The sequence below is a fragment of the Dendropsophus ebraccatus genome, chromosome 10 (assembly GCF_027789765.1).
Source record: "Dendropsophus ebraccatus isolate aDenEbr1 chromosome 10, aDenEbr1.pat, whole genome shotgun sequence".
In the NCBI taxonomy this organism is placed as follows: Eukaryota; Metazoa; Chordata; class Amphibia; order Anura; family Hylidae; genus Dendropsophus; species Dendropsophus ebraccatus.
Genome location: NC_091463.1, coordinates 7,914,193 through 7,933,928, shown reverse-complemented (window position 1 = coordinate 7,933,928; position 19,736 = coordinate 7,914,193). Strand labels below are relative to the sequence as shown.

Genomic DNA, 19,736 nt, shown 5'->3' with positions numbered 1-19,736 from the left:
TCCATTGACATTCCTCCTCTGTGCCACTCGCTGCCTAACAAGGTATTTTGTGTCATGGTAACAAGCGAAATGAAGCAGGCTCCGGGCACGAGGCCCAGTGAGAGTATCGCACGGGGGAGTCCTATGATTCACAGTCAGGGGGAGGGGGACTGCAGGGGTCCAGGCACCATGTACTTATACAAGGATCCTTATTTCTCCAAACACCCTACAGAAGATCACATTTCTCTTATGTCTCTTATTAGCTTGAGTGAAATTATAGAGGTTAATTTAAGGGTTAATTTAAAGGGGTTGTCCGGCGATAAAAAATTATTCACAGAATAACACACATTACAAAGTTATACAACTTTGTAATGTATGTTATGTCTGTGAATGGCCCCCTTCCCCGTGTCCCACCACCCCCACCCGTGTACCCGGAAGTGTGGTGCGCTATACATTACCTGTCGCGTGCCGACCACGGTCTCCGATCGTCAGCAGTGACGTCTTCTTCGGGAGCTTGGCGGATCTTCCCGAGTGCCGGCCGCCCTCTGCAGCGTCATCCGAAGCTCAGCCGCGATTGGCTGAGCATAACTGTGCTCAGCCAATCGCGGCTGAGCAGCTGATGACGTGGCCGCGTCATCAGCCGCTCAGCCGCGATTGGCTGAGCACAGTTATGCTCAGCCAATCGCGGCTGAGCTTCGGATGACGCTGCAGAGGGCGGCCGGCACTCGGGAAGATCCGCCAAGCTCCCGAAGAAGACGTCACTGCTGACGATCGGAGACCGTGGACGACACGATATGCGGTAAGTATAATGCACCACACTTCCGGGTCTAGCGTGGGTGGGGGGAAACACGGGAAAGGGGGCCATTCACAGACATAACATACATTACAAAGTTGTATAACTTTGTAATGTGTGTTATTCTGTGAATAATTTTTTATCGCCGGACAACCCCTTTAAGTTTTTCAGTCCTTATTAGCTGCTGTATGTCCTGCAGGAAGTGGTGTATTCTATCCAGTCTGACACAGTGCTCTCTGCTGCCACCTCTGTCCATGTCAGGAACTGTCCAGAGCAGGAGAGGTTTTCTATGGGGATTTGCTGCTGCTTTGGACAGTTCCTGACATGGACAGAGGTGGCAGCAGAGAACACTGTGTCAGACTGGAGAGAATACATCACTTCCTGCAGGACATACAGCAGCTGATAAGTACTGGAAGACTGGAGATTGTTAATTGATGTAATTCACAAATCTGTATAACTTTCTGGCACCAGTTGATTTGAAAATATTTTTTTTTCTCTAGAGTACCCCTTTAAAAAGAAAACTCTACTTTTCAACATTTTATCTCCAGTAAAACTCAGGGTTTGATTATCTTTTATTACCCTAAAATCAGCAACTAGAAGATAGCTTCAAGGATATAACTGGGTAGTTAGGTCACATGACTGGCAGAGGGGTGGGGCTAATATGCTGTGTGTTTCCAAGGGTTACCAAACAAAATGTGAAGCAGCTATAGATAGGAATTGAGAAGATATAATGTAACCTTAACTCTTTATAAGAACAATAGAATAAAAGATGTAAAGGTAAACAGGGGCGGTCTTGGCATTTCTGGGGCCCCAAGCAAAGTTATGTCTGGGGCCCCCCCCCCTCGACATGCGTTCCAAAACAATAGACCGCTGTGTGTTGCCCCCAGTAGTATATACCCCTTGTGCGCTACCGCCAGTAATATATACTCCTTGTATGCTGCCCTCAATAGTATATACCCCTTGTTTGCTTCCCCCAGTAGTATATAGACCCCTGTGTGTTCCCCAGTTATATATAGCCCCCTTTGTGCTCCCCCAGAAGTATATAGACCTCCTGTGTGCTGCCCCAGTTGTATATAGACCCCCTGTGTGCTGCCCCCAGTCGTATATACCCCGTGTGCTCCCCCACTAGTATATAGGCCCCCTGTGTCTCCCTCAGGGGTATTTAGCCTCCCTGTGTGCTCCCGCACTTGGATATAGACCTCCTGTGTGCTCCCCCACTTGGATATAGACCCCTGTGTGCTCCTCCAGTAGTATATAAACCCCCTGTGTGGTTCCCCCAGTAGTATATAGACCCCCTGTGTGCCCCACTAGTATTATATAGACCCCTTGTGTGCTGCCCCAGTAGTATACAGACCCCTGTGTGCTCCCCCAGTTATATATAGACCACCTGTGTGCCTCACAAGTGGTATTTAGACCCCCTGTATGTTCCCCCAGTTGTATATAGACCCCCTGTGTGCTCCCCCAGTAGTATATAGCCCATCTGTGTGCTCTCCCACTTGGATATAGACCTCCTGTGTGCTCTCCAAGTTGTATATAGACCCCATTCTGCTGCCCCAAGTAGTATATAGACCTCTTTGTGAAGCCCCAGTAGTCTATAGCCCCCCTGTGATTTAGCCCCCCTGTGTGCTCCCCCATTTATATAGACCACCGCTGTGCGCTCCCCCAGTTAAACAGACCCCTGTGTGCTCCCCCTGTGCGCTCATTACGAATGCTTATAGTTACAGTTCAGATGGCAGCAGCGAGCGGGGCAGCGACCCTGTCCAGCGGTCTTGAGCATAAGAGCGGGGCGTGGGGGCCCCCCTGGATGTTGGGGGCCCCAAGCGATCGCTTGGTGTGCTTGGTGCCAAAGACCGCCACTGAAGGTAAATAAACCATCACATTGTAGAACAGTAACATGATCCTACAGGAGACTTGTATTATACCTGGTTATAAAACTATGAGCACAACCATGGAGGAGGAGAGTGCAGTGAGAAGGTGCGAGATGCAACATATATAAGGTGATAAGTCGTCTCCAGAGGAAACAGGTGGTCATAGAACTCAGCACCTGCGGATTACAGAGCAAGAGCAAACATACATAACATCTATACATATCACTATATAATAGCAGTTATATCCCTGTATATAGGAGCAGTATTATAGTAGTTATATCCCTGTATATAGGAGCAGTATTATAGTAGTTATATTCTTGTATATAGGGAGCAGTATTATAGTAGTTATATTCCTGTATATAGGGAGCAGTATTATAGTAGTTATATTTCTGTATATAGGAACAGTATTATAGTAGTTATATCCCTGTATATAGGAGCAGTATTATAGTAGTTATATTCCTGTATATAGGAGCAGTATTATAGTAGTTATATTCCTGTATATAGGAGCAGTATTATAGTAGTTATATTCCTGTATATAGGAGCAGTATTATAGTAGTTATATCCTCACACTCACCGTCCAGTAGCCAAGTCCGTTTTATTCCCAATGCATATTCATGAGATGCAGGGAGGTGAGGGAGCAGGCACGCTCTCACTGAATGACTACGCACATTTCACGCTTAGCAACGCATCTTCCGGTTGTAAGGCGGAAGATGCGTTGCTAAGCGTGAAACGTGCGTAGTCGTTCAGTGAGAGCGTGCCTGCTCCCTCACCTCCCCTCCCTGCATGTCATGAATATGCATTGGGAATAAACCGGACTTGGCTACTGGACGGTGAGTGCCGATCTGTTTTCTTCTACTGTTGTATTGCATTGCTTTATTGGAGCACCACCTTCAGCCTATCAGACTTTGCCCAAGATACTATTGTCTACCTATTAGAGCCCAGGTGCGTGAGAGACTGAGCCGTAGTGCTCCCCCACCCAGTCTACCTTCCCATTTCGTGTTATAGTAGTTATATTTAGAGATGAGCGAACCGAGTTCGGGTTCGAGTCCATCCAAACCCGATCGTTCGGCATTTGATTAGCTGGGGCTGCTGAACTTGGATAGAGTTCTAGGGTTGTCTGGAAAACATGGATACAGCCAATGACTATATTCATGTTTTCCACATAACCTTAGGGCTTTATCCAACTTTAGCAGCCACCGTTAATCAAATGCCGAAAGTTCGGGTTCGGATGGACTCCAGCATGCTCCAGGTTCGCTCATCTCTAGTTATATAGCAAACTAATGGATTGCAAAAACATAGTGTGAACCCAGCCTTAGACGACTCTAACCTGCTGACATGCGCCGGAGAATAAAGGTATGTGTCTTACCTTATCCACGGTGCCGTCCCCATGCAGTTTTACTATAGTCTTCTTTACGTTAAGGCCATTTGGAGCACTGCCCCATCCTCAGAGGGCCATTCCTCCCCTTCTAATGATTATCAGTGGAGCAGGCCGTCCAGAGGTGGGGTGAATCGACACTCTGGGGGTGGGGCAGTGCTCCCACCAGCCTTACTGGGCACTGGATAATTTAAAGAAGCAGTCCACAAAAAATTATCATTGCCCCCCCCCCCCCGCTAGGCACTAGCATGTTTACTCACCGCAGCTGATTGGTGTCCCGTGGCGTGGCTTCATTCCGGTCCTGCGGCACCAATCAAATTCAGAACGTGCTCACGTTAGCCGCTGCTGTGATTCCTCTTCTGTCTCCTGTGATCGCATGCACTTTAATGTATTCTCTATGGAAGCGTGTGACTTCTGGCGTTAAATCACAGTAAACAGAAGAGGAGTCACAGCAGCAACACCGATCAGCTGCGGTGAGTATACGCGCCAGCGCCTAGCAGGGGGGCCAATAATCATTTTTTGTAAACTACTTTTTTAAGACTGCACAGGAACAGTGCTGAGCATGAAAGTTAGAGACATACCTTCATCCTCAGGTCCCTGTGCGCAAAAGGGAGATATCAGCAGGTAAGATTCCACTGATAGTTTCACTTTAAAGCAACTCTGTACCCACAGTTTTAACTCCCCAAACCCCTTGTACCTTCGGATAGCTGCTTTTAATCCAAGATCTGTCCATTCGGCAGGTGATGCAGTTATTGTACTAAAAAACAACTTTTAAACTTGCAGCCCTGTGTCAAATTGGCGTGGCCTAGAGTGTGTGTCCTCCCTAGGATTGCACCGCCCCTCCATCCCTCCTCCCCCACTTCCCGCCCTCCTTATCATGCCCTGGGCAGTATTTTTCCTATTCTTCCCTTTCAGCACCTTGTTCTTGGGGCATTCCTAATGATGAGGAGAGAGGGGAGGAGGGACGGAGATGTGTTTCAATCCTAGGGCGGACACACACTCTAGGCCAGTTATTTTCAACCAGTGTGCCGCGACACATGGTCGGGTGTGCCACGGGGAAAGTTCCCCAAACTATGGTGCCCCTGCAGATCGCCCCGCTGCTGCTGTCCGCCTCACCTACTGGCCGCCTGTAGCGCCCGGACGTGCTCCTCCTATCCAATCAGCGCACCACGCTCCTAGTCTCCGCTGATTGGAGGAGCACGTCCGGGCCCTACGGGCGGCCAGTAGGTGAGGCGAAGAGCAGCGGCGACCATGTGGGAGGAGGTGGGGAGGAAGGGGAGGAGAGAAACCTGGGGATGGGGGAGAGAAACAGGAGAAAACAATGGGGGAGAGAAACCTGGGGATGGGGGAGAGAAGCATGGGGGAGAAACAGGGGGGGAGAGAAACCTGGGGATGGGGGAGAGAAACCTGGGGATGGGGGAGAGAAACATGGGGATGGGGGAGAAACAGGGGGAAGAGAAACATGGGGATGGGGGAGAGAAGCAGGGGGGGAGAGAAGTTTGGGGGAGAGAAGTTTGGGGGAGAGAAGTATGATGGAGAGAAGCACAGGAGAGAAGCATGGGGGAGAGAAGCACAGGATAGAAGCAGGGGGGAGAAGTATGGTGGAGAGAAGCACAGGAGAGAAGTAGGGGGGAGAAGTATGGTGGAGAGGAGCAGGGGGGAGAGAAGTATGGTGGAGAGAAGCACAGGAGAGAAGTAGGGGGGAGAAGTATGGTGGAGAGAAGCACAGGAGCGAAGTAGGGGGAAGAAGTATGGTGGAGAGAAGCACAGGAGAGAAGTAGGGGGGAGAAGTATGGTGGAGAGAAGCACAGGGGGGAGAAGAAAACAGGCCCAGGTTTCACACTGAGTGAGTATAAATACATTTAGAATCTATATTATTAACTATATGTATAATATGTACTGTTTTAGTGTCATTTTGTGCCATTTTGGTTGGTGGTGTGCCCCGGGACTTTTGTAAGTATATAAGGTGTGCCGCGGCTCAAAAAAGGTTGAAAATCACTGCTCTAGGCCACACCAATTTGACACAGGGCTGCAAGCTTACAATTTTTTTTTTAGGACAATAACTGCATCACCTGCCGAATGGACCCCAGGACAGATCTTGGATTAAAAGCAGCTATCTGAAGGTACAAGCTGTTTGAGGGGTCTGATTGTGGGTACAGAGTCGCTTTAAGCATCACATTAGGTCTCACCCCTGAGACCTGCTGCAATCTTGACATATAGCCATCTGTCAATTAAATCACTCCATTTTAACCTATGGAGGAAATGAGTCAGATCTCCTGTCCAGGTGGGGATTGGATTGCATTGACGCACACTTTACTCGGCTACAGTTCGGGATGGCAGAGGGTCTCACCAGTGGGACTTCTGATTTATCTGACACTAATGCTTTAAAGAAGATTCCTATGTGAATAACCCATAGGATATACAGTATATATATATATATATATATATATATATATATATATATATAGTACAAGATGACCTTAAATAGGAAACGCTGGCTTAGGGCCCTAAGACTCCTTGAAGTGATGTTGGCATCATTTATAATCACACAGAGATTCTGAGATGAAACGTCTGTCTGGTCACTGATACAAAGCCGCTCTCTGTATAAGGAAACAAGAAGCTTCTTGTATTAATGTCCCCCTGTTGAGCAACAATGACGTTTCTTTGCTGTGCCGTAATGGCACACATTACAGACCACTAGACAAGACACTCATCTTTGCCGACAATGCAGAGCAGCACAGACCGCAAAATTGGCAGAATGCAAATAATTAACCAAAATTACAATTTCACAATCCTGAGAAATTTGAGAATTTCACGTATTTTTAGATCAAATGGAGAAAACAAATAAAAAAAAAATGTTCAGTTCGTAGACGGGGAGGAATGGAACCCCCCCCCCCCCCGTGCAGGCCTCCTCTACCTCCAGCATCTGAACTAGTCGCTGTAATATGGGTCTCCAAACACTGAACATTTACTTCTATTTAAAAATTCACAGTCTTCCAGTACTTATCATCTGCTGTATGTCCTGAAGGAAGTGGCGTATTCTCTTGAATCAGTTTGGGTCAATTAGGTTTAAAGGGGTACTCCGGCAAAAATCACATTCACATCAACCTATTTCAGAAAGTTATTTAGATATGTGATTTACTTCTATTTAAAAATTTCCAGTCTTCCGGTACTTATCAGCTGCTGTATGTCCTGCAGGAAGTGGTGTATTCTTTCCAGTCTGACACAGTGCTCTCTGCTGCCACCTCTGTCCATGTCAGGAACTGTCCAGAGCAGCAGCAAATCCCCATAGAAAATATTGCTTGAATATATGTTACCTTATAATTGTTTACTTTTCTTTGCCTTTCTTTATACTTTATCTATACTATGTGCTATATATATTGTCCGTGTTTGTTTGGAAAAATTTGCTATGTTTGCAAAATTCTATTGAAAAAATTCAATAAAAAATATTGAAACAGAAAACCTCTCCTGCTCTGGACAGTTCCTGACATGGACAGAGGTGGCAGCAGAGAGCACTGTGTCAGACTGGAAAGAATACACCACTTCCTGCAGGACATACAGCAGCTGATAAGTACTTGAAGACAGGAGATTTTTAAATAGAAGGAAATCTATATAACTTTCAAAAACCAGTTCATCTGAAAGAAAAAGATTTTCGCTGGAAAACCCTTTTAATGAAGCTGAGCTATAATAAAGGAAACAACCCGTAGCCATAAGTGATGCTATTTCTGGTAGTAATCCACCGGGTTTTACTAACTCCTTGAGGACTGTTACCTGCTGATCTGGAGGTGCTATGGAATCTGGCATAGGACAATTCTAGGCGTGTGAGTCATATGACCTGCAAATAAAACGAGACAGATGTCACAGATCAGAAGCTTAGCACCTCAGTATCGCTGAATATTTCGCACAGGATATCTATAAAAAGAGCAATTGTGGGACAGCGGCTTCATCAGGGGAACAGGTCAGCCGAGACATCAGCAGAGCCAACAAATGTGATAGGTGACCATTACACATAGATCTCTAACCTCTAATACAGGGATGGGGAACCTGTAACCTCACAGCTGCTCCAAAACTACAGCAAAGCTTTGGCTGTCCAGGCATGATAGGAGTTGTAGTCCTGCTGCAGCTAAACCACATGTATACCGTGTTGTTTATAATTGATGCTGGTGTGTATGTTTTTCCTTTATGGTATTGTCTGTTGCGAGGAGCGGTTCTCCACCTGCTCTGCCTGCACCCTGAGGCAACGTTTTCACAAAGAACGTGTTATATAATATACAGGCATCATGTTATAGAGCAGGAGCGGCCGAGGAGATTGATAGATGTCATTGTGGGAAAAGATTCAGTATATAAGACTATGTTCACACAACCTAGTTTTTATGGGCCACTGAACGGCCATTGTTTGCAATGAAAATGACAGCCGTTCTAGTCATAGAAAAAGGTACTGCAAGCCAATGCAAACAACGGCCATATGTCAATTATTTCCGGTCGTTGTGCACTAAAATCAATGCAATTTTCACGGCCATTGTTTCTGAGTGCCAAACAACGGCTGTCGTTCATGCATTGCATGAACGTAGGACCGCCTACCACCGCAGCATGCGGTGTATAATGTATAGTAACTGTATAACCCTGATAACACAGCAGCTGGATATGTGATATATAAGTTACTGTACAGTATAGCAATCAGCATGTGGTGTATAATGTATAGTAACTGTATAACCCTGATAACACAGCATCAGCTGGATATGTGATATATAAGTTGCTGTACAGTATAGCAATCAGCATGTGGTGTATAATGTATAGTAACTGTATAACCCTGATAACACAGCAGCTGGATATGTGATATATAAGTTACTGTACAGTATAGCAATCAGCATGTGGTATATAATGTATAGTAACTGTATAACCCTGATAACACAGCAGCTGGATATGTGATATATAAGTTACTGTACAGTATAGCAGCATGTGGTGTATAATGTATAGTAACTGTATAACCCTGATAACACAGCAGCTGGATATGTGATATATAAGTTACGGTACAGTATAGCAGCATGTGGTATATAATGTATAGTAACTGTATAACCCTGATAACACAGCAGCTGGATATGTGATATATAAGTTACTGTACAGTATAGCAGCATATGGTATATAATGTATAGTAACTGTATAACCCTGATAACACAGCAGCAGCTGGATATGTGATATATATGTTACTGTACAGTATAGCAATCAGCATGTGGTGTATAATGTATAGTAACTGTATAACCCTGATAACACAGCAGCTGGATATGTGATATATAAGTTACTGTACAGTCTAGCAGCATGTGGTATATAATGTATAGTAACTGTATAACCCTGATAACACGGCAGCTGGATATGTGATATATAAGTTACTGTATAGTATAGCAATCAGCATGTGGTGTATAATGTATAGTAACTGTATAACCCTGATAACACAGCAGCTGGATATGTGATATATAAGTTACTGTATAGCATAGCAATCAGCATGTGGTGTATAATGTATAGTAACTGCATAACCCTGATAACACAGCAGCTGGATATGTGATATATAAGTTGCTGTACAGTATAGCAGCATGTGGTGTATAATGTATAGTAACTGTATAACCCTGATAACACATCAGCAGCTGGATATGTGATATATAAGTTACTGTACAGTATAGCAATCAGCATGTGGTATATAAAGTATAGTAACTGTATAACCCTGATAACACAGCAGCTGGATATGTGATATATAAGTTACTGTACAGTGTAGCAATCAGCATGTGGTGTATAATGTATAGTAACTGTATAACCCTGATAACACAGCAGCTGGATATGTGATATATAAGTTGCTGTACAGTATAGCAGCATGTGGTGTATAATGTATAGTAACTGTATAACCTGATAACACAGCAGCAGCTGGATATGTGATATATAAGTTACTGTACAGTATAGCAATCAGCATGTGGTATATAATGTATAGTAACTGTATAACCCTGATAACACAGCAGCTGGATGTGATATATAAGTTACTGTACAGTATAGCAGCATGTGGTGTATAATGTATAGTAACTGTGTAACCTTGATAACACAGCAGCTGGATATGTGATATATAAGTTACTGTACAGTATAGCAGCATGTGGTGTATAATGTATAGTAACTGTATAACCCTGATAACACAGCAGCTGGATATGTGATATATAAGTTACTGTACAGTATAGCAGCATGTGGCATATAATGTATAGTAACTGTATAACCCTGATAACAGAGGAGCTGGATATGTGATATATAAGTTACTGTACAGTATAGCAGCATGTGGTATATAATGTATAGTAACTGTATAACCCTGATAACACTGCAGCTGGATATGTGATATATAAGTTACTGTACAGTATAGCAGCATGTGGTGTATAATGTATAGTAACTGTATAACCCTGAAAACACAGCAGCAGCTGGATATGTGATATATAAGTTATTGTACAGTATAGCAATCAGCATGTGGTGTATAATGTATAGTAACTGTATAACCCTGATAACACAGCAGCAGTCTGTAAATACAGGATGGAACTGCAGATCCCATAATGCAGTAGCGTAGTACAACAGGCTAGAATAGAGAAGCAGGGCTGCTGTCAGAGGTCTGTGTGGTCACATGATAATGGGGAAGGGTTGTGTGTTCAGCGTGGACCAATCAGGAAGTAAGAATCACAGAGCTGCGCAGGAGGACAGTGACAGAATCTTTTCTATACAGCAGTGTGTATAGCTGAGTGTGAGTGCAGGCACCTTATAGCAGCAGTGTGTATAGCTGAGTGTGAGTGCAGGCACATTATAGCAGTAGTGTGTATAGCTGAGTGTGAGTGCAGGCACATTATAGCAGCAGTGTGTAAAGCTGAGTGTAAGTGCTGGCACATTATAGCAGCAGTGTGTATAGCCACATTATAGCAGCAGTGTGTATAGCTGAGTGTAAGTGCAGGCAAATTACAGCAAGAATGGAGAGGATGGGAAACAAGGCCTGACCGAGGCTGCACGAAGCATAAAGGTATGAGCAGGGCAGATGTGGGCACATAAATGTAGCTCTCTCTGTCCGGGAAGAGGGGGGTTAAAGCTATGAAGAGATTACCTCCACAGTCCTGTCCCCTTATGCAGCCCCAGCCTGAAGTGGTTCTGCTATGATTTGGAAGGTGAGGGAGAATTCCTTGGTCAGAGTACAGGGCTGTAGACCCCAATATACAGGCCATGCCCCTCCTCACCCACTCCCATCCCACCCAGTTCTTCTTACAAAACGCTCTTAGGGTAGCTTCACACACACCTTATCACAGCAGATCCGCAGCGGATTTAATCTAAATAATTTAACACAGCATCAAATCTGCACCATCCAATCTGCTGCGGATCTGGTGTGTGTGAAGGCACCCTCATCCAAGTTACCACTGTATATATATAGGGCCCATTTCTAAAGCTGGCCATACAGAAAGGTTTACTGAACACTTTCCTAGTCTTCTCATACAGTTCTATTAAAAGGGTTTCCTAAATTAGAAAAAAAAAGTCTGCTTTTTTTTTCTATAACAGTGCCACTCCTGTCCTCAGGCTGTATGTGGTACTATTTCTATGTCCTTATGCTCACACGTGTTGGGGCCTGATCTGTGCCACCATAAAATGGTCAAGCCATTGTGGAAGCCATATTTACACCGATCAGCTATTCCGAAGGAAGGGGTCAGTGCAAATGTGGATGGTTGTGGGTGCACATCCATAGCTGCAGGACCGCGACTACAGACAGGTTATTACTGGCCTCATAGAACACTGGAAAATTTAGAGCAAATCCACACATAACAACATACAATAGATGAGAAAGTTTGTTTCGATCAATGTGGAGGTTCATGGTTTCCTTCTAATTTACACCGCTATACAATGCCTACTGCAATGAACACTCCGCAGACCACCATCAATCACCTCCATAGGTTACCAGGCCTCATTCCTGAGGTTGTTGTCAATTATTCTTTACACACATCATAATTAATGCCACCACCCATGGTACATTTAATGCCACACACTCCCAGTACAAAATATGTTGCCACCTACATACATTTCAATTAATGCCGCCACCCACGCCTAGTAAAATCTCTGCTGCCTTACACCCCGGTATAATTCATGTCACCACCCTCTCCCAGTACAATTAATGCCATCATCCACCTCCCAGTTACAGCTGAAAGACTCTACAGGAAATGGCGCCACTGTCTGATCACTACAGGGACGGGGAACCTGCCGCCCTCCAGCTGCTGCTGCTGCTAATCTACAACTCCCATCATGCCTGGACAACCAAAGCTAAAGCATGATGGGAATTGTAGTTTAGCCACAGCTGCAGCGTCATAGGTTCCCCTCCCCTGCCTTAGCCAGACACCAAGGCCCCCATTAGTGTTAGACATGGGGGGGGATCCATCTACTCTTTTGTTACGCATGTGCATGGCATCCCCCTTTAATGGACTCTCACTCAGCTGTTGCTATCACTCTGCAAAGTGTCAGATCCCCGGAGGAATGGTGGAGATCCCAATGAACAGACATTGTAACTGTAGTAGGAAAATCCCATTTAATGTCAACGCTAGGACCTATTCGGGCTGGGTTCACACTACGTTTTTTTACATACATAAAAATGAGGTCGACTGCTTTTGTCGATGGAAAAATGGATCAAAATGGATGCACACAAATGTTTTCATTTTTTCCAAATTTAAAAAAAATAAAATAAAAAAAAGATTGCAAGAACGCAGTGTGAACCCAGCCTAACCTCAAAATGGTAACAAAACGGCGAGGTGTGATCAAGTTCTAAAATGCTGCGTTTACACGGAGTAACTTTTTTTTAATAACGATCAGCGTTTAGAAGGAACGATATATCGTACGGAAAAATCGTTTTGCGATCGCTTAAGCCTATCTCGCACATAGGTTAAATCGGTGAACGACTGTTTACACAAAACGATCTGCGAATTTTTTGCGAACGACCATTTGAGAACATGTTCAAAGTTTAAAAGGAACGATTTCTCGCTCGTCGCTTGATTGCTTGCTGCATTTACACGTACGATTATCGTTCAAATTTGCACGATAATCGTTCCGTGTAAACGCAGCCTAAGTAGCCATAATACAGAGAGCTGCACATCCATATACATGGGCAATCCCACATCTCCACACCCAGGCACACTCACTCGGCAGGGCGGGTCTCAGAGTAGGGGAGATCTTTGGCACCTGGTCCTCTCCTCACATCGCTGGAGGGATCTCAGTTCTGCATCTTATTAATGAGCAAAATCTCACGTTCTGCTGCAATATCCTAGATCACAGGTGTCCGACCTACTGCCCCCTAACTGCTGCAAAACTACAACTCCCATCATGCCTGGACAGCCACAGCTTTAGCCGCCACAGCATGATGGGAATTGTAGTCCTGCTGTGATAGATGATAGGAGGCCGCATCCTGGACTGCCTGCTGCATACCCCCATAACACAGGTCCTAATGGCCTCCGCTCCTGGTGTCGTCATCACTGCCAAGCACATGTGTGATAGAAGGATCAGCAGCCCCTCACTCAGATATGGGACTCCCACTGATCAAACATTTGCTTACTCTCCTATTTAGTGTACTGAGGGTAGATGATAGCATTATTTGTTCTGGGGTAGGCGGTGGCGGTATGTAGCCTGTGGCACTAACGGCGCGGCATCCAGATGGCAGCATTATAATTGTATGTAGGTCGCTGCACTGTTGTACTGGCAATGGATGACATCATTACAAAGTGTGTGATAAAATTATCTGTCACCGAACTAGCAGTGTTCAATGTGCTGTAGATGGCGGCATTATATGAACACTGGTAGCACACACAATATAATGGTATAGGGAGTATCCGCTGTATTGGTAGGTATTGCATGGCAGTAGAGATGAGCGAACCTGGAGCATGCTGGAGTCCATCCGAACCCGAACTTTCGGCATTTGATTAGGGGTGGCTGCTGAAGTTAGATAAAGCCCTAAGGCTATGTGGAAAACATGGATATAGTCATTGGCTGTATCCATGTTTTCCAGACAACCTTAGAGCTTTATCCAAGTTTAGCAGCCCCAGCTAATCAAATACCGAAAGTTCGGATCGACTCGAACCCGGTTCGCTCATCTCTACATGGCAGCATATATTAGGGGTAAACTATGGACTACAACATTGACTCAACATTGAACATTGAATTTCTCCTGGGTTGCTTTTTTTTTTACACCTATTGCATCTCATTATCTCTTATTGCTTTATGGATGAGATTACATGGCGGCTGGTGACATCGCAGAGTAATATGCCACTGGCCGAGTGCATTTACATTACTGTGAGGGGCGGCAGATTTGGGGAGATTCGGATGAAATGTGACTAAGGGGGTGCTAGAGAGGATGAGAAACACTTGTACATGATGTGCACTGCGCATGCTGTATGTGCTTTCTGTATTGTACGTGCTCTGTGTGTTGTATACTGTATGCAAATTCATAAGATGTACATGTTGTATTTGGTTTCTGTATTGTGTATGCTCTGTGTTGTATACTGTTATGAGCATGTTGTCTTTGATTTTGTATTGTGTATACCCCTCCCTATGCACATGCTCTGTGTGTTGCATACTATCTGTATACTATGATGTACATGTATGTGCTTTTTGTATTGTGTATACTCCTTCCTATGCACATGTTCTATGTTGTATACTGTATGTATATTGATAAGATGTACATGTATTTGGTTTCTGTATTGTATATACTCTGTGTTGTATACTATGATGTACATGTTGTATTGTGTATACTCCTTCCTATGCACTTGCTCAGTGTGTTGTGTACTATGATGTTGTATTTGGTGTCTGTATTGAGTATACTGTGTTGCATACTGTTATGATGTGCATGTTGTTGTATGTGCTTTTTGTATTGTGTATACTCTGTGTTGTATTGTGTATACCCCTCCCTATGCACATGCTCTGTGTTGTATACTGTATGTATACTATGATGTTGTCTTTGGTTTCTGCATTGAGTATACTGTGTTGCATACTGTCTGTATACTGTTATGATGTACATGTATGTGCTTTTTGTATTGTGTATACTCCTTCCTATGCACATGCTCTGTGTTGTATACTGTATGTATACTATGATGTTGTCTTTGGTTTCTGTATTGAGTATACTCTGTGTCGCATACTGTTATGATGTGCATGCATGCTGTGTCTATGGTCTTGTGTCTTCTCTGTGGTGCATATTGTGTACATTATCTTGCACTACTCCCTACACTCAGCCTCCTTCCACCTTGTGCACCTTCCCACCCAATAGCCTGTGAGCCCCAGCCTGTCTGCTGCTGCCTCCTCCTCCTCCCACCTCCTTCTCCTTGTAAGAGCTGAAGGGACCAGCTAGAGCTCACAGCTGTTAGAGATGGCCAAGAAGCTGCTGGCTGTGCTCTTACCCATTCTCCTCTGCCTCATTGGGGTGATAGGGATCCTGCTGCTGTCCCTGCCTGCAAAGGACATCAATGAGCCCCCCAAATATAAGGTGAGTGAGAGCAATGAGAGCCTAGCCAGGAGCCTGTGACACAGCAGCTTGGAATTGCCTGTACATTCCTTATAGCAATGCTAAGTGTGTGTGTGGTGCTGATCTCCAGGAGGCAACATGTGTGACACCCACCCACCACCTATAGTAGCAATCCCCACCTATGTATCAGCACTCTGCTCCTATACCATGCAGATTCCACTATGGCCTGCATTTAGGACATATTAGCATGCCATCATGTTACAGCGATGCATTAGGCTGCAACCAGATTTGCAGCCACCTTTAACTTTGGTGCAAAGTGCATTGATCTTATGCAACACCTGCAACTTTTTGCCCCTGGGCGCACCCTAAGAAAGTGTGAATTGTGCACCCCCTTCCCCCCTTTGTGTTTTTTGTGAATGGAAATATCTAGAATACTGGTGACTTCTCACAGCTGAGGGTTTGTTACACTTGTATCCAGACTAGACAATCCTCTGTGAGCTAAACAGCCTGATGTCATTGATGCTCGGCCAGTGCACGCTGCATCTCAGCCATATGTTTTCCATATGTGCTGGGAAAATCTCCTGGTGTATACATTAAACCTGTCCATCTGAGAGAAACAAAAGAGGGTCCTTATGGGATGAGTGCATCCGTATACCTCTAGGGAAGAGGAACAGACTCCTATATGCGGCGGGTAGCGTGCTGTGCATTATACACTGAGACCCTATGGGAGACATATGCTAGTAGTGCGTGCCTCTGCAGAAACACTGAGGAAGTGGAACACAAAGTAGAATGGAAAGTTGCAGGACTCTATTATCTACCTAGCACAGACGGGGCAGGTTGGGTCTCGTAGTTGCACAAGTTGAGGCTGTCGGGATTGGCAGATGATGAATGATGTATGAATAATAATGGATGGAGAAATCTCCTGTTATCGGGGTCATCAGTATAAATGTGGCCGTAGAGAAGGCTGATAGCTGGGGTCTGTGCTCATCTCCACAGACAAGCTGCTCGTTCCCATAGACCGCCTGGATGAGGTCACTGATACATTGGTTACCACCATTTGGTGGAGCTCTGTAACATGGTGCTAGGTCCCCCATCTGCTGCTCAGCAGGGACTCCCTATACCCAGTTGTCCTTTGTTGTTGGATCTTCTTCTTGGTTGTTGGACATGCCTCATGTTACATCTTACCCTGGCAACAGCCATAAAGTGGACTGATGTCATGACTTAAGGGGGTCCGTAATCACGTGGTTGCTTCCAGTATAGAAGCCCCCCTTGAGGTGATTACTCTGGGTCTATTCTGTAGATTCCTCACTCTTATACATTTTTCTTATCAGAGTTCCCTATATCGCAGCATCTCTCAGACGGCTCATGTATGTTGGTGGCTCCCAGTTGAAGCTGCTGCCTTCTGCACCTGATGGCCCTGGATGAGCTTGTTTACTCCTAGTTACCGGAGGTCCTCCATAAGCTGGTTACTCCTACGTTTCTACTGGATCCTGGCACCCGGCAGCTCCTGCTTGTTGAGCCAATTCTTGACTAGCTTAACCCTTGGTCATGCTCCATAATCTGGTAGCATGCCAGTGAGTTGCATCTAGTTGTCGGAGGTCCCATATAAGCAGTTTGAGGCCTTCCTTTACCTTGGGGATTTGGGCACTTCTAGTGTCATACAACTTTGTTGGGCTAAACCAATGTTTAGCCCAACATCTGAACAGTTCGGCAACGTTACCTGAACGCTAACCATTTGACTCCCCCTGGCTGAAGAAGTTGGATGCCTTCCTATGGACTCCGTGTTTTCCAGGACTTCCTAGGGCAGCATCCAACCTCTGTAGCTGCGGGGAGTCAAAGGCCAAGCGTTCAGGTAACGTTGCGGCCGCTGACTAGTTCTCTGTTCCGCTCTACTCATCCTCTGGCTCTCCAGCTGTTGAAAAATTATAACTCCTAACATGCTCCGGCAATGGTCATTGTCAACAGCTGGAGAGACAAAGGTTACATAACCCTAAAATGAACCCTGCACAAACAAGTTAGATATAAATCTACTCTTTGTGGGTCAGGGGTTCCTGAGGACAAGGGTTCAGGGTCCCAGTAAGGGCCCACGGGTGCAGAGTGTACGGTAAACGTGATCATACTTGTAGTGGTTGATTTATGCTGGAATGCTATGTATGACTGGGGAAATCCCTGTACAGTAAAGCGGAGGAAGAGAAGCTCTTGACCGCCGCACCAGAGAGTCCCTTTATAATCCTCCTCTGTCCTTGGGACCCCCTGGGCCCTACAGTGATTGACCTCTTACAATGGGAGGAAATGGAGGCTGGCCCTCTCTATTCACAGACTATTTAGGAATTGGACATCTGGAGCTGAAGTCAGTGGTGACTACAATGGTGGCTGCCCGGGATATGAAGGTGGACATCCATCATCTTTACTACGTATAGTAATATTCACATAATCCTGCGCCCAAGGGAATCAACAGGAGGTTTGTGTATTGCGTCCGATAACTGAGGCTTGGGTTACTCTGAAGAAAGGGATAATAGGTCCTCTCAGAAATGGGGGTCCTCCAACAGAGCAGATGGGGGGGGGGAGGGGTCTGAATTATCTATATGGTTTTTATTCTGTTTGCAAAAGAAGAAATTGCAACAATAAGAAAAGATTAGGGGAAGGAATTGTTAGTTACGCACTTCTGTAATTGTTGTGGCTTTGTCTTAGAGCTATAAATATCTGTCACGGTTCTGGTGCCCTCACACACACTTTTTGTCTGGCGTTTTTCAGGCCCCCCAAAAAAAATTCTGCCTTTTTTTTTAGTGTTTGTGACTTTGTGTGAGTAATCCTTTTTGTGGTTTAGGCATTTTTGAGTGCTGAACATTTTTTCCCCCTCACCCATCACATGACCTAGCTGCTGGACTACAAAAGGTGACAAAAACAACTGAAAAAAACGCCATAAGCAAAACAATGGTGTATTTGAGTCAACCAGAACAATCCCATTGAAGTCTATGGTAGAAAAATTGCCAACGTTTGCAACAAAAAAACAAAACCAAACGCCACACCCTCAGCCATGGTGTTTTTTTATTGGCATTTTCCAAGATTTTAAAGTCCCTATTACACGAAGCAATTGTCATTTAAAGATTCATGCAAGGAAGTGTGGATCACCTCCTCTGTGGCCCCCCTAGGACCGGCTGCGGTGTCAGCATCAGTCTGCCTACTATAAAGTTGTACCTATTTTCTTGCCCAACTCAGGTGAATGTGTGTAATTGTACCCTGTTGTAAACTCTACTACCCTGACCATAGAGGCCAGGACCAGGAGGCGCCCCTTTTCTCTTCACGTTTAAAGATTCGCTATAACGATCGTTCGCTAGCGGTAACTAGTAAACGATTCTGAGGTTCTTACATTTACAGATTACTGTTATGAACGGTCGTTTTTACTTCGTTATATGGTCGCTAATCGTTCCTCAGGACAACCCACACAACATGTTTTATCTGCAAACGACTTACACAAACAGATATGCAAATGACTGGCGAACTACCAAGTTTTTTTTTCAACATGTTCAAAGACAAAAATGAATGACTTTTTGTTCGTCATCTGATCGTTGGATGTTATTACACGGACAGATTATCGCTCATTTACGGTCGTTATAGCTAATCTTTAAGCGATTATCGCTCCGTGTAATAGGGCCCCAAGGCAGTGTGAAGGCAGCCTTAGCCCTGAGGCATATAGTCTGAGCAGATGATACATGGAGGTCTGGAGTCTTTTATTACAGAACAAATCTGACAACAATTTGTTGCTTCTGAAGGGATCTTTTGTTGAGGGGATCCTTCCCCTTTAAGTAAAGAGCCCTAACCCCCCCCCCCCCCCCCTGTGGCCCTAGGCTTGGTGCACATTTTTTGTTGTCAGTATTTCTCACACTTTTTTTTCCCACCTGTATACATTAAATGGGCACGTAAACCACAGTGTGAACCCAGCCTAAAGGCCCTATTCGGAACCTGCTTGTAGGAGGAAGAAAACGAGGTTGTTTCTCAGAGCCCCCATCTTCTAAGAGGGCCCCCTAGGGAACATAGAAGAGAGTGGAAACACGCGGTGTACGTTGCCCGGCCCCAGTAGTGAGGAGAGGCTGTGCATAGTAAGGTCCATGTTGTATATCAGGGTTTGCATCTTCTATAAACAGTCTGACATGTTCACAATGGGGCGGGATGTGATGGGAAATAAACACTGAGAGATTGTTCGGATTCCCTGAGGATACAAATGTCACCAGC

At 45.0% G+C, this 19,736-nt stretch overlaps 2 protein-coding genes across 9 annotated transcripts in view; one reads left to right on the top strand and one right to left on the bottom strand.

Moving 5' to 3' along the window:
* Positions 1–19,736, bottom strand: part of LOC138766295 (amiloride-sensitive sodium channel subunit beta-like) — a 159,662-nt gene that overhangs the window by 78,858 nt on the left and 61,068 nt on the right. For all 8 annotated transcript variants that reach the window (XM_069943783.1, XM_069943782.1, XM_069943785.1 and 5 more), the window contains one exon: positions 7,787–7,850. The gene's annotated coding sequence lies outside the window, so the exon portion shown is untranslated. The remainder of the gene's footprint in view (positions 1–7,786; positions 7,851–19,736) is intronic.
* The window catches only part of ENTPD2 (ectonucleoside triphosphate diphosphohydrolase 2), a 42,167-nt gene continuing 37,798 nt past the window's right edge, over positions 15,368–19,736 (top strand). Inside the window, exon 1 of the mRNA XM_069943779.1 lies at positions 15,368–15,524. Coding sequence (XP_069799880.1) covers positions 15,408–15,524 — 117 coding nt within the window. The 5' untranslated portion in view covers positions 15,368–15,407. The remainder of the gene's footprint in view (positions 15,525–19,736) is intronic.